The sequence below is a fragment of the Pinus tabuliformis genome, chromosome Q (assembly GCF_031772625.1).
Source record: "Pinus tabuliformis cultivar Carrire ecotype Pingquan chromosome Q, CPIR1, whole genome shotgun sequence".
Taxonomy (NCBI): domain Eukaryota; kingdom Viridiplantae; phylum Streptophyta; class Pinopsida; order Pinales; family Pinaceae; genus Pinus; species Pinus tabuliformis.
The window spans coordinates 379146188-379159638 of NC_142296.1; the positions used below are offsets into that span (position 1 = coordinate 379146188).

At 33.5% G+C, this 13451-nt stretch overlaps 1 protein-coding gene across 1 annotated transcript; it reads right to left on the reverse strand.

The window, feature by feature from the left end:
- Positions 1-10835: 10835 nt before the first annotated feature.
- LOC149219760 (GDSL esterase/lipase At5g03610-like) lies at positions 10836-13006 on the reverse strand. The gene is made up of 5 exons (XM_089382668.1): positions 12851-13006; positions 12594-12764; positions 12235-12509; positions 11419-11722; positions 10836-11323 (listed from the first exon to the last, which is right to left on the reverse strand). The coding sequence occupies exons 1-5, from the start codon at positions 12906-12908 to the stop codon at positions 11130-11132; spliced, it is 1002 nt and encodes a 333-aa protein (XP_089238794.1). The 5' UTR covers positions 12909-13006; the 3' UTR covers positions 10836-11129.
- Between the last annotated feature and the right edge of the window lie 445 nt (positions 13007-13451).

Below are 13451 nucleotides of genomic sequence, written 5' to 3' on the forward strand. Positions count from 1 at the left end.
CCTTAATGGCTTTAATTTTGCTAGGGTCTACCTTAACTCCTTCATGAGATACAATATGACCCAAATATTCCACCTCCTGGACTCCAAAGAAACATTTGGATCTTTTTGCATATAATTGTTTCTCCTTCAATAGTTGTAGCACCTTGTCAACATGTTCAACATGATCCTTCCAAGACTTGCTGTAGATTAGTATATCATCAAAAAATACTAACACAAAGTTTCTAAGGAATGGTTTGAAAATTGAATTCATCAAACCTTGAAATGTTGAAGGTGCATTGGTAAGGCCAAAAGGCATGACCAAAAATTCATAATGACCCTCATGAGTTCTAAATCCTGTTTTCGGAATGTCTTCAATCTTCATTCTGATTTGATGATATCCTGAATGAAGATCCAACTTGGTGAAGTAAATTGATCCATGCAATTCATCTAGTAATTCATCAATGACAGGAATGGGGAACTTATCTTTAATAGTGAGCTTGTTGAGCTCCCTATAATCCGGACACATGCACCATGATCCATCCTTCTTGTGCACCAATACTACTAGAGCAGAGAAAGAACTTTGACTCGGTTGAATTATACCAACCTCTAGCATTTCTGCAACCATACATTCAATTTCACTCTTTTGGACACAGGGATATCTATAAGGCCTAATGTTTGGAGGAAAACTTCCTGGAATCAAATGAATAGCATGATCATGATCATCCATAGGTGGGAGACCTTTGGGAGTCTCAAATACCTTGGAATGGTTGTCCAGGACTTTTTGGAGATCTGGAGAAATATATGATTCCGATGTGGAAACATCTAGCAAGCACAATTGTGCAATTACACCTCTTTGCTCCTTTTTTAGAAGCTTTGTCATGCAATTATTGCTGATTATCTTTCCTGGTTTCCCCGCAATACCCCTTAATTCAACTTCCTTTCCTTCCGTAGAAAATTTGATGAAACGTTCTTGAAAATTAAAAGCTATTGTACCCAGGGATTGTAGCCATTGGATTCCTAGTACAACATCAGCACCTCCCATTGGAATCAAAAGCATTGGGCTAGTCAATACATATTCTCCCATGTATAGCTTGATATTATGGCACTTTCCAGAGCAATTTATTGTTCCTCCATTTGCAATCACCGCTTGACACTCTGGTGCTAGATATAGAAGGCAATTCAATTCTTTTGCTACCTTACAATGAATAAAATTGTGGGTGCTTCCTGAATCAATCAACACTATTACCTTTTTCTTCTTGATTTGTCCTTCTATCTTGATGGTTTGAGGAGTGGTAATTCCCGCCAATGCATTACAAGATATGGTCAGATTTATTTTTTCTTCATCTAGGCTTTGTTCCTGGAGTATATCCTCTTCTTTTGACCTTTCTTGCTCCTTTTCTTCTTCCTCTTCACAATCTATGTATAATAATTTCTTCTCATCACACTTATGACCTTTAGTGTATTTTCTATCACAACTGTAACAAAGCCCTTTTTCTCTTTTTTCTTCCAATTGTTGTGGTGTCAACCTTATAGGTTGTGGAAGACTAGGGGCAACAACACTTCCGTCTTTATAGTTGTGAGTGGTATGCTTCCTGGTTGCCATAATTTTGCTTTCCATTTTTCTTGCTAACCTGAATGCCTTCTCTAATGAATCAAGTTCCTAAAGGCGAACATCATGTTGGAAATTATCCTTTAAAGACCCTATGAACACATCAATCCTATGCTCCTCTGGAATATCTTTTACCCTTATGTTCAATTTTTGGAACTCTTCAATGTGCTCCATTATTGAACCCTTTTGTTTGAGACTTATCAATTGGCTAAAAAAAGTGTTGCTTTTTGTATCCTCATAATGTGCTATTAATTCTTCGGTAAAAATTGCCCAAGTGATAAATGGTTTACGAGAGCAAAGCCATTGATACCATACAAACTGATTTGGTTCCAAATATAAAGTTTTCATACGTACTTTTTGTGTGTTTTTCACATTATTGAGATCGAAGAATTGTTCCATCTGTAATATCCATGTGGCAAGATCATTGCCATCAAACTTCCTCATATCGATTTTTGGAATATGGTGAGTCTTCAATCCAACATTAGCATCTACGGAATCATGATTAACATTTCTTTTGTTCTCATCATGAGTTTCCTTTAGTACCCTTTCACCCTTAGGGACCATTTCTTGTAGCAACTTATTCATATTTATCTTCAATTTGTCCATGTTTGTCTTCAAATCTATCTTCAAATCATCCATCTTAGCTTCCACGTCAATCATCTTAGCTTCTACGCCTTTCTTTAAACAGTCCATCTTAGCTTCTACACCTTTCTTTAAACCATCCATCTTAGCTTCTACATCTTTCTTTAAACCATCCATCTTAGATTCTATTCCTTTTTTTTCAAGGGATAGTTGTTGCACTTGGTCTTGTAATTTTGATATATCATGTTGCATTTCTTCCTCTTCTTCATGAGTCATGCTAGAGCTTTCAGGTTCCTTACTAGGTGTTTACATTTTCTTTCCTCGAGACATCAGTTACCAATAATAATGCTCTACTATGCCCTTTGAATTCCTTCAAAATAAATTTTCAAACCAAGCTTAAGCAAAAATTTAAGAAAATCTACACACCTTTTTTCACTTTGTAGGAGCTCGATATTTCCTGTGATGTATCTCTGTACTTTCCAATCATCTAGTTCTGAATTTGTGAGCTGTAGTAGCCCTCTGTGTCCTCTTTCCAATGCCACAAGTCTAACCCAAATTGGATTCTCCAAGGAAGAGTTATGTGAAATCTCGCACAGTGACTTTCTTATAGACTAGTTCAGTAGAGCAAACTTGTACGAAGTGCCACGAGTCACTGTTTCGAACTTTGGATCTGAAACATGCCTACAAGAAACTACAGTCTGTCCTCTTTCTGTAACTTCAAACGAAATTTCAAACTGATCCACAGAGATAAAGTTATGACGATTTTCCCCAGGTCACCTCTTTTTAATGTAATTTAGGAGTTTGCAAAAAGACCAACTTCCTCAGATGATATCTCCGTAAATTTCATGCAAAAAGCTCTGAAATTTGGACCCAAGGTTCAGCATGATTTCTTCTCAAATGGGTTTTTTTGCGACTTCTGAAACGTCATAGAAAAAAGTTATAGCGAAAATGCCACGATGCCCTGTTTGGAGCAGCGAAACCCTAGAATCCAAAGCTCTGAAACCAAATGTTATGAAACCAGCTCAAGAAAAGATAGAAAATATAGATCAATGCCTTAGAATGTAGCCTCTTCGAGGGGGAAACCTCATTTACATTACATAAATGAACAATTCTTGGATGATTCAAATGACAAAACCTCATTTCTATATATAGGAGTCTAAGGAGTCACAATATAATCCAGCCGACCTAACAATAATAATATAAAGCCACAAAAATAACAATAGAGGGATTCTATGGGGCACAGTAATAACAATATGGTGGCAATAGGGGCACACCAATATTAATAAGGGGTATAACTACAATAGTAATGGGGTAATCACTAGTATTATAGGGACCCAACATTTTCTTTATACGTAATAGGTAATAGAAAATTATCCACACAAAAACTGGTTTTAGTGCATAAACTAATTATTAGATGTTTTGGAGTTTTTGGCCAAAATTTGATGAAATATTTTTTAGTTAAATTGTCTATCTTTTTTTGTTTGATGTGTTTTTAATTGAATATAAAACTCAAATTTATGATTTAAATAAATCTACGCCAAATTCTAAGCAAAAATGTGTGGAATATTTTTCTAAAAATAGTTCAAAACGTCTAACAATTAAATTACCACTTTTTGAGATGCTACAAATATCTATCACAACTTTTAAGAGAAAAATACATTGACAACACACAAAAAAGATCAATTAGTGTGTAGACCTAACACAAAATTTACACTCCAAACACAAATATTACACAATTATTTATATGTTTTTGAATTGGCCTAGCTCTAATTATTTTCTAGATTTTCCAATTTTTAGAAACATGATTAGATCCTATAAAATATCTTCTAAGCCTCCTTCACGAGAGTTAGATATTCTTAAAGTGGAAAAAGACACTATAGGGGTTTTGAATAGTTTCCATCCACTTAGTCCATTAATATTTCTTTATGTTCGTCTATTGTTGTAGGCTATAAATTACATTGGTCGATAATTGCTTAATGATAGAAAATATCCTTTCACCTAAATTTGTGAATAAAAAACCTCTCGGTAATTCATTAATATTGCTGAAATATTAATCTCACTATCTGCTAGGTGTCATGATATTTCATTCCATTGTCTACTCGGTGTCACGGTCATTTTTTATTCCCTTGATTTTAGTCGAGTTTAGTTGGAACCTTTTCCAAAAATTTAATGTCGCTTATTTCCTTGTCTCCTATGTAATTTTATTTAACTGATTTTGAATGATGACACTAAGTTGTTCACTCCATTCCAGAGTTATATTCATTCTCTATTTATTTTCACCTTTGCATTATTTGTCATGGTATTAGAGCACTAGGTTGCATAAGACTCCATGGAGAGTAACAGTTGAATCATGTTGAAGTACAAAGGTCGAGAGCTTGCAAAGGAGAAAAGGAACCCAATTGTGGCCAAGAAAGTGAAATCTAAGAAGTAAGTGAAAATGAAGTGACTCATTGTTGTGTTCCATGCACATGAAAAGTTGGAAGTTAAAAAAAAATGTTGGTAAGGGGAAGCCAAAGCAATGCACCCTAACAACCTTGAAGTCAGCATTATTAACGCCCCATACCACACAAACAATCACGTTATTAATGCACCATAAAACTACAAAGATTCGTGTTAGTTGAGAAAGCATTACCATTGCTCAACTCCACTACAAGAGCTCGCGTTAGTCAACATCACTTACATGCTTTTTTGCCTCACACGCCCTCCTAACAATGTATAGTTTTTATTGAAAAGTCAAAGTTCACGAGTCCTTTTAAAAGGTGTTCGTAAGTCACTTCAAAACGAGGGCTATGCATTTGTTTTGTAAATGTGTTTGTTTGTTTAAGAACCTTTAAAAATCGTTCATTTGAAAAGGTTTTTTTAAAAAGAGGATTTTATGGATTTAGAAAAGGGGGATTTGTTATTAAACAAAAAAAGGTTTTATTAAAGTTTTTTTTTTTTAATTTGAATTTGTAAAGGGTTAAAAGAAAAGAGGTTGTTTCATTTTTTAAGGAGATTATTTTTCTGTAAGTCATAAAGGAGATTTTTAAAAAGCGCACACATCTATATCAAAAGAAAATGGCTTCTTCCAACGCTTTTCCATAGACCCCGATTTTGCTTGGTAAAATTTATGAGTTTTAGTCTTTACAAATGAAGACATTTTTGCAAGCCTCAGATTGTCTGGATACCCTACATAACGACTATGTAGAGTCGGCCCAAGAAGCATTAGCAGCCACGAAGAATAATCAGAGGAATGTTGTTGCAAAACTAAGAAAGAAAGGACACAAAGCAAAATTTTGAATACAGAATTTAGTCGATGACACTATCTTTGACAAGATAACTGACACATCAACAACAAAAGAAGCTTGGGATATTTTGAATTTTTCATATCAAGGAAATGATATTGTGAAGACTGTTAGATTATAGACATCGAGAGCTCAATTTGAAACCCTAAAGATGACTGACACAGAGAATGTGGACCAGTTCATGACTAGAGTCAATTGGGCATAGACAATCAGATCAAACTTATTGGTGAAACTATGACAGATCAAGAGATTGTTGAAAAATTCCTTCCAAGCCTACCCAAGAAATATGACATGGTTGTATCAACCATTCTAGAATCCAAATATTTTACAACCTTCTCAGTAGAATGGTTGACTAGATCACTTCTGGGACACAAAACAAGGATTAACTGGGATAATATTCCATGGAATAAGCTTTCAAAGTATAAATCTCTCTTGGAATAGTCAAAGGCAAAGGATATAAAGGCAACAACAAGCGAGGCAGGCAGATTAGAACATCATCATGTAGCAGAGTAGTCGAGACCTACATAAAACCAAACACAGAGAAACAGAACATGGAGAAAATCTAATGTCCAATGCTATCACTATAAGAAATTTTAGCATTATGAACATGAATTCAGAAAGAAACAGTGAAATCAACAAAGAGACAGTTTCCATCTCTCCAACAATGAAGTTGAATCCTCCGAGACCATGTTTCTTTCCTTCATATTTTTGAAGACACTCATAATGAGGAACTTTGGTCATTGGACAATGGCTACATCAATGATATGATAGGTAAAAAAAATATGTTTTCTTGCCTTAATGCTTCCATAACATTAGAAATTACTCTTGGAGAACACTCCCATATAAAAGATGAAGGGAAAGGTATTGTCCCTGTTCTTACTAAACAAAATCAACAAAAATAAATTATTGATGTTTATTATGTTCCACATCTGAAGCATAACCTCATTAATGTAGGTCAATTGAGGGAACATGGTTATGATGTAATATTCCAAGGGACCACATGTTATATCTATGAAAAACCTCCAAATAGAAGACTAATAGAAAAGGTTGAAAAAACCAAGAATAGAATGTTTCCCTTGACTCTTAGAAGTTGAAATCTATGACAGTCTTTTGCCCACAATGTGTCATGAATAAATTATCATAATTTATGGCATTCTAGGTATGGACAATTCCCACTCATGAGTATAAGTCTGCTTCAGAAACATTCAATGGTCATTGGTCTCCCTGTTATCAATGAAAAATATTGTAATTGAAATTTGTATTCTAGTGAAGTACAAAAGAGATAGTTTTTTGACATCTTCCACTAGAGCAAAAGAGCATTTAGAGCTAGTCCATAAAGATATATGTGGACCAATGCAAACACTATCTATTGGTGGCAGTGTTTATTTTTTGACATTAATTGATGATTATAATAGGAGGATATGGGTTTATTTCCTCAAAAATAAATCAGATACATTCTCAAGATTCAAAGAATTCAAAGCAGAAGTAGAAAGGAAGAGTGGAAATCCTTTGAAAATACTTTGGTCTGACCAAGGAGGAGAATACAAATCCAATGACCTCAAATATTTTTTCAACATCAAGATATCATCATGCAAAACACAACAAGATATACTCCACAACAACATGGAGTAGGAGAAAGGAAAAACCATACAATCATGAATATGGCCAGATGTATGTTGCATGAAAAGAAGTTGCCTAACAAATCTTGGGTTGAATTAGTTTCACTCGTACTATATTTTCTCAACAGTATCTCCAACAACCAATCTCCAAGATGCAGTACCTCAAGAAGGATGGGATGGTAAGAAGGATGTATCTCACTTTAGAATTTTTAAATTTGTAGCATCTACATGTGTTCCTGAGCAACTAAGAAAGAATCTTGATGATAGGAGTGAAATATGTATTTTCTCAAGATACAGTGAACAACCAAAGGCATATATACTTTACAATCTAGTCACCAAGAAGTTTGTTTTAAGCAGAGCTGTTAAATTTATTGAAAAGAATTCTTAGTCTTATCATATTGATGAAGGCTTAAATCAACCAAGAATTAGAATTCAAGAAGAGTCATACCACTCTGAAAATGGTACATCTTCCAACAGTGAATCCACAAGTGGTTCAAGAAAACAAGAAGCATTAGAGAAATATATGATAAAGAGCATGAATTTGATCAACAGAATATGTTTTCTTTTCTTTCATCTCAACCAACCCATTTTGAAGAAGCAGTGAAAGAAAAACATTTGGTTGATGTAAATGAATCAACAAATTTTTTCCATAGAGAAAAGCGAGACTTGAGAATTAGTTGACCTGCCAAGCGATAACCGAAATTGGTGTAAAATGGGTATATAGGACCAAGCTTAACGGGAAAGGAGAATTTGAGAAACATAAAGCAAGGCTAGGTGCCAAAGGATTCTCACAATAGTTTGGTGTGGACTATGGTGAAACATTTGCTCCAGTAGCAAGGTTAGGCATTGTTAGAACTATTTTATCCACAACAGTTCAACACAATTGGAAAGTATATCAACTTGATGTAAAATCTAATTTCTTAAATGGTATATTGCAGGAAGAGGTTTATGTGGCGCAACCTCTAGTTTTGAAGTTTTGGGACAAGAGCATAAGTTGTACAGGTTGAAAAAGGTTTTGTGTGGCTTGAAACAAGCTCCCTGAACTTGTTACAATGACACCAACACCTACTCATCAAAAGTGATTTTTGCAAAAGCAACCATGAGCCAATGTTGTATACCAAAACTCATGAAGCTAAAATTCTCATTTTATGCATTTACATCAATGGTCTTCTTTATACAAGAAATATGATGTTAGAAGACTTCAAAGCAACAATGAAAACATAGTTTGATATGACTGATCTAGGGATCATGAAATACTTCTTCGACATTGAAACTAAGCAATCTGTTGATGCCATCTTTGTTGGTTAACAAAAATATGCTACTTGCATCCTCCAAAAGTTCAAAATGACCAATTGAAAACTAGTTGATACATCAATTGCTCAAGGAACCAGGCTGAGAAAACAAGATGTAACACCATCATTGTATAAAAGTCTAGTTGGTAGTTTGTTATATCTCACTCCAACTAGACCTAATATCATGTTTGTAGCTAGTTTTGTCTCCACGTTTATGCCATCACCCAAGATTTTTCATTGGAATGTTGCAAAAGGGATCTTAACATATATTGCAGGAACCCTAGACGATGGCTTTCTCTACACACATTTGAAGATAACTCACTTTCACGTTATATAGACAACGATTATGCAAGCAATTTAGATGATCGCAAAAACACCTCAAGGTATGTTTTTCATATTGGAACCAATCTGACTTCATGGGCATCCAAGAAAGAACCAATTGCTTCAATATCTTCAACAAAGGAAAAGTATGTAGTTTCCACTTCTACAATTTGTCAAGTAGCATGGCTCAAAAGACTATTGGTAGATCTTTCAAATGTTCAAAAAGAGCCAACTCCAATTTACTGTGATAAAAATTTTGCAATTTCTTTATCCAAAAATCATGTATCTCACAAAAAACAAGCACATTGACGCATGTTTTCATTTCATCTGTGAGCTTGTCAATTATTGAAACATATTACTTGCCTTTTGTGGTTCTAAAGATCAACTTGCACATATTTTCACAAAGCCTTTAGTCAAAAATGTATTTGAATTTCAAATGATATTTAATTACATTCTCTACTAGATGTCATAGTTAGTTTTGATTCTCTCAAATTTAGTTGAAACCTTCTGCAATCATTTAATGTTACTAGTTTCCTTGTCTCCTATGTAATTTTATTTAACTTTTAATCTTGCTCGTTTCCTTGTCTCCTATATAATTTTATTTAACTCATTTTGAATGACGAAAAAAGTTATTCACTCCATTCTAGATATATGTTCATTCTTTGTTTATTTCCATCTTTATATTCTTTATCAAGTCCATAAAAAAAATCTCCCTAAAAATATTAACCCTTTAAATCTTTACATATTTATAATTTTCAATATTAAAAAATATATATATTAATGGATACATATTATTTTTTAATATAAAAACCTCATATATATAATTTTCAATATTAAAATATATATATTAATGGATACATATTATTTTTTAATATAAAAACCTAAAATATTTAATCCAAAGAATTCCTTAATTTAAAGAAAAAAAACAATTTACTTTTAAAAATTATATTCTCCTTTCTATTTGAGTGATCATTCAATTTAACTAAAATCAATTTCTATATAATAAATAACAATAAATCTCTTTTAAAATTTGTATTCTCCATTCTATTTGAGTTATCATTCAATTTAACTAAAATCAATTTCTATATAATAAATAATAATAAATTTCTTTAAAAAAAAATGGTTCTCCATTCAATTTGAGTTATTATTCAATTCAACTAAAATCATTTTCTATTAAATAAATAATAATAAAACTCTACATAATTGTGTTGAGAAGAATTTACCAGTTTAGTAAGAAAGTTTGAGTTATCATTTAATTTAATTAAAATTAATTTTTATATAATAAATAATAATAAATTTCTATATAGTTGTTTTGAGAAGCATTTTTTAGTTTAGTAGAGAAGTTTGACTTATTATTCAATTCAATTAAAATTAATTTTTATATAATAAATAATAATAAATTAGCCAAGTCTCTGTTGTTAAGTATCTTGTTGATCTGGAGGTCACAGAGTTAATTTTCATGGAGGCCATTCTGGGTTGATCTGCCCAGATTTTTAAGAGAGAAAAAATAAATAACAATAAATTTCTATATAATTATGTTGAGAAGCATTTTTCAGTTTGGTAGAGAAGTTTGACTTATCATTCAATTTAACTAAAATCAATTTTTATATAATAAATAATAATAAATCTCTATATAATTGTGTTGAGAAGCATTTTTTAGTTTAGTAAGGAAGAATGTTATGTAAATATTTTGATTCACTTAAAATAAAGATAAATTAATAAAATTAATAATTTACTATTAATTATTTTTAAGTAAACATTTTGTTATTGTATTTTTATGATAAAAGTCTATTTAAATGTTTGAGGAAATCCATTATGAAATGGAAGAGTTTAGATCTATCTCAATTCCAAACTTAATCCATCAAGACACTGAGTAAATCCAAATTTAGATTTTAAGTAAATCCAAATTTAAAATAAATCTAAACTAGTAAATAATAAAAATTTTACATTTTATTTTTCCTTAAATGATTTAATCACTGAATCATTTAATATTTTAATATAATAAGATAAAGAAAACTTAGGTTAATCCATGTTAATTAAAGTTATTTGCATTTTAAAAGAAATATTTATATATATATATATATATATATATATATATATATATATATATAAAAGTAATACTGTGACCGGACCAAAGAACAGAAGGTCATTAATTTATAAACTAATTAATAATTAATTATATAACTATTTGAATTAAGCGATACACATCTGTACACAAGCGCGTCTCAATCAGAACATTACAGACCAGAGATGCGGCCATTATAGGAGAGTGGAAGTAATAGAAACAAGTATGGCTCAAAACTGAAGGATTAAGACCGGTGACATTAATACACAAAGATATAATAGTGTGTGACACTATCTAGTACACAAAGATATAATAGTGAGATACTATAATAGAAAAAGATATCATAATGCCGAGAAAGCAGAAAAACCCAGTGAGTATTCAAGTTGAAATTGAGAACAACGAAGATCTGAAGCGCCCCATCAATGTTTCCCACCCGACCTGCGTGGGATGCAATGCATCCCAAAAGAACGACGATTCTGGACGAGCGCACAGGCTATACAGAGGCTTCCCCGCATCGTCTAGAAGACCGCATGAACCAGTGCAGCAAGGTCTCAAGGGCTCCTCAAGTTTCCCTGCACAAAATGAAATGGGCGCGTTCAATAAATACTGAGCACGAAACAGAAAGAACGCAGATCCCTAAAAGACAAAAGGGTACAGAGTGTAAAACCATATTGATTTGGATGTTGGAAAATATCCATGGAATCTGAATACTGATCCAGAATCACAAAGGTCGCATCTGCCCGACTCCTTTTTAATCCCTCCACCCCTTTTCCCAAAAGACTGTTGTGATATACGGCTATTTCGTTTATTGTAGCATTGCAACTTCTATAAGAGTTCTCTGCTGTTACAACTGGCAAGCACCCCGACGGCCCCATATCTGTTACTGCAAAGCGTCGAAAACCCATATTATACAAGCGCACTAAGTCCGCTGAGAGCTGTTTGGTGACGGATTCTACAAATGAAGGCAGGCCCTGCAATTCCAATCACCCAATGTATAAGCAGAATGCAAACCCTTGAGTGCAGAAATTCAGGTTGGTTTATGTGATTCATATTCTTTCAAAAAAATCACATTTAGACAGGTTTAAGTGATTTATATTGTGTAGAGTTTTCTTTTTTCCGAATTATTATAATTATTAGAATCGAGATTTCAGGGGGAAGATTATGGATGCCATAATTTTAGAAAAAAATTCTACACGAAGTACAAAGTACAAGCAGAAATCTCAATCTCAAAACATTGTTTTATATTGTTTCAAAAAATCATATTTAAAATTAAGTATATGTTTTAAAATCATTTAATTTGATTCATCATCTAAATAAAAATGGCCAGTATAATCTAAAAACTTAGATAAGATCAAAATAACAGATCTGATCTAAAAACTATCCTCATCTTGATCTTGACGATAAATCACTTAACCCAATAAAATTTATTATCATTTTACCCTAAGATTTTCTTGAAAGAATAGATCTTTCATGATGGAATTACCTCGACTGTGCCTCCTTGTTGAAGGATGTAGGAACCGTAATCGTTGCCCGAAACCGAGAAGAGAACAAGCGAAGACGATAGGTTTTTTGCGGAGTATACTCCATTACCGATCAATTCCTGCAGTTGGTCGATTTGGGTACTAGTACTGGGCAGTCCAGGCCATGTAGCAAAGACACCGGTCCCGCCAGTTGCAAAGTTCATGCCAAATCGAAGCATGTTGGGGTTGCTATCCCGCTGACTGTGTGGCACTGGTACAGGGATGTTGAAAGCTGAAGCTGCAACATTAAAATGACAAATTAAGAGCCACACACGGAACGGAGAGAAACGAATAATTGCTTGCATAAAAATTGTAACTATACCTATGAAGTCCGTGAGAACTTTTCCATCTGAGTGTCGCCCGGAGGGTTTTCCAGGAAAGCTTATACCATATGGAGGTTTCCAGGCAGCATTCGTTTTGTCCAGATTTCCGGTGTCAACGTACGAGTCTCCAAACACAAACATAGCGTTTGGGCGTGCACTCTCCACATTTTCTGCACAAATACCAAATACACTCAGAATTGGATAGAAATTACACAACGGTTGCAAATAAAATTCGAATAAAAGAGTAGGAAATTACGATGGATGAAGAGCAATCCACAACACATAATAAACCACAGATTGCGTAGCCTGTCCATTTTGTTTTGTATGCACAACTTCCAAACGCAAAGGCCGATTTACTCCTTTTTAAAACACGCGGAAGGCCTGAGATTGATCTGAAAATAAGCGAGTATAGTGTGAAACGCGATTCCATCTGGATATCCGTAGTGTCACTGTTTCGTTTCGGGACAGTTGAGTAGCTGCACCGAATGCACCGCAGAGTAAATGCTCATAATGAAGTTCATGCTTGTACTTTGAAGTTTGAGTTGATCAATAGGGTCAATTAGTATCGAGAAGGGGCGGAGAGTAGTCAGGGATGGATTTACCAGGCTATCTATCGCTGAATAATGTATTACATATTACATATACTAGCGCAGTTGTCTATAACGCGACTTTTTGAAAGCCTTTTCAGCGGGTTTTTCCGGTCAAAATCCGGCAGGAATTTATTGGAATCGCAAGTTTGATAGCTAGTGTCTGCACAATGAAAGCGGGTTTTCGAGGGTGGTGAATCCAAATATGCAGTTTAAACTATTTTAACTGCAACAAATCAAGATTTAACATCAATTTCTTCCGCCTGATTC

Excerpts from the sequence above, each read along its gene's own strand:
- LOC149219760 (XM_089382668.1), bottom strand. The coding sequence starts at position 12,908 with ATGGACAGGCTACGCAATCTGTGGTTTATTATGTGTTGTGGATTGCTC. Across the intron at positions 12,765-12,850 it reads TGGATTGCTCTTCATCCATC|AAAATGTGGAGAGTGCACGC; the intron begins GTAATTTCCTAC and ends GTATTTGTGCAG. Across the intron at positions 11,723-12,234 it reads AACAAGGAGGCACAGTCGAG|GGCCTGCCTTCATTTGTAGA; the intron begins GTAATTCCATCA and ends TTGGAATTGCAG.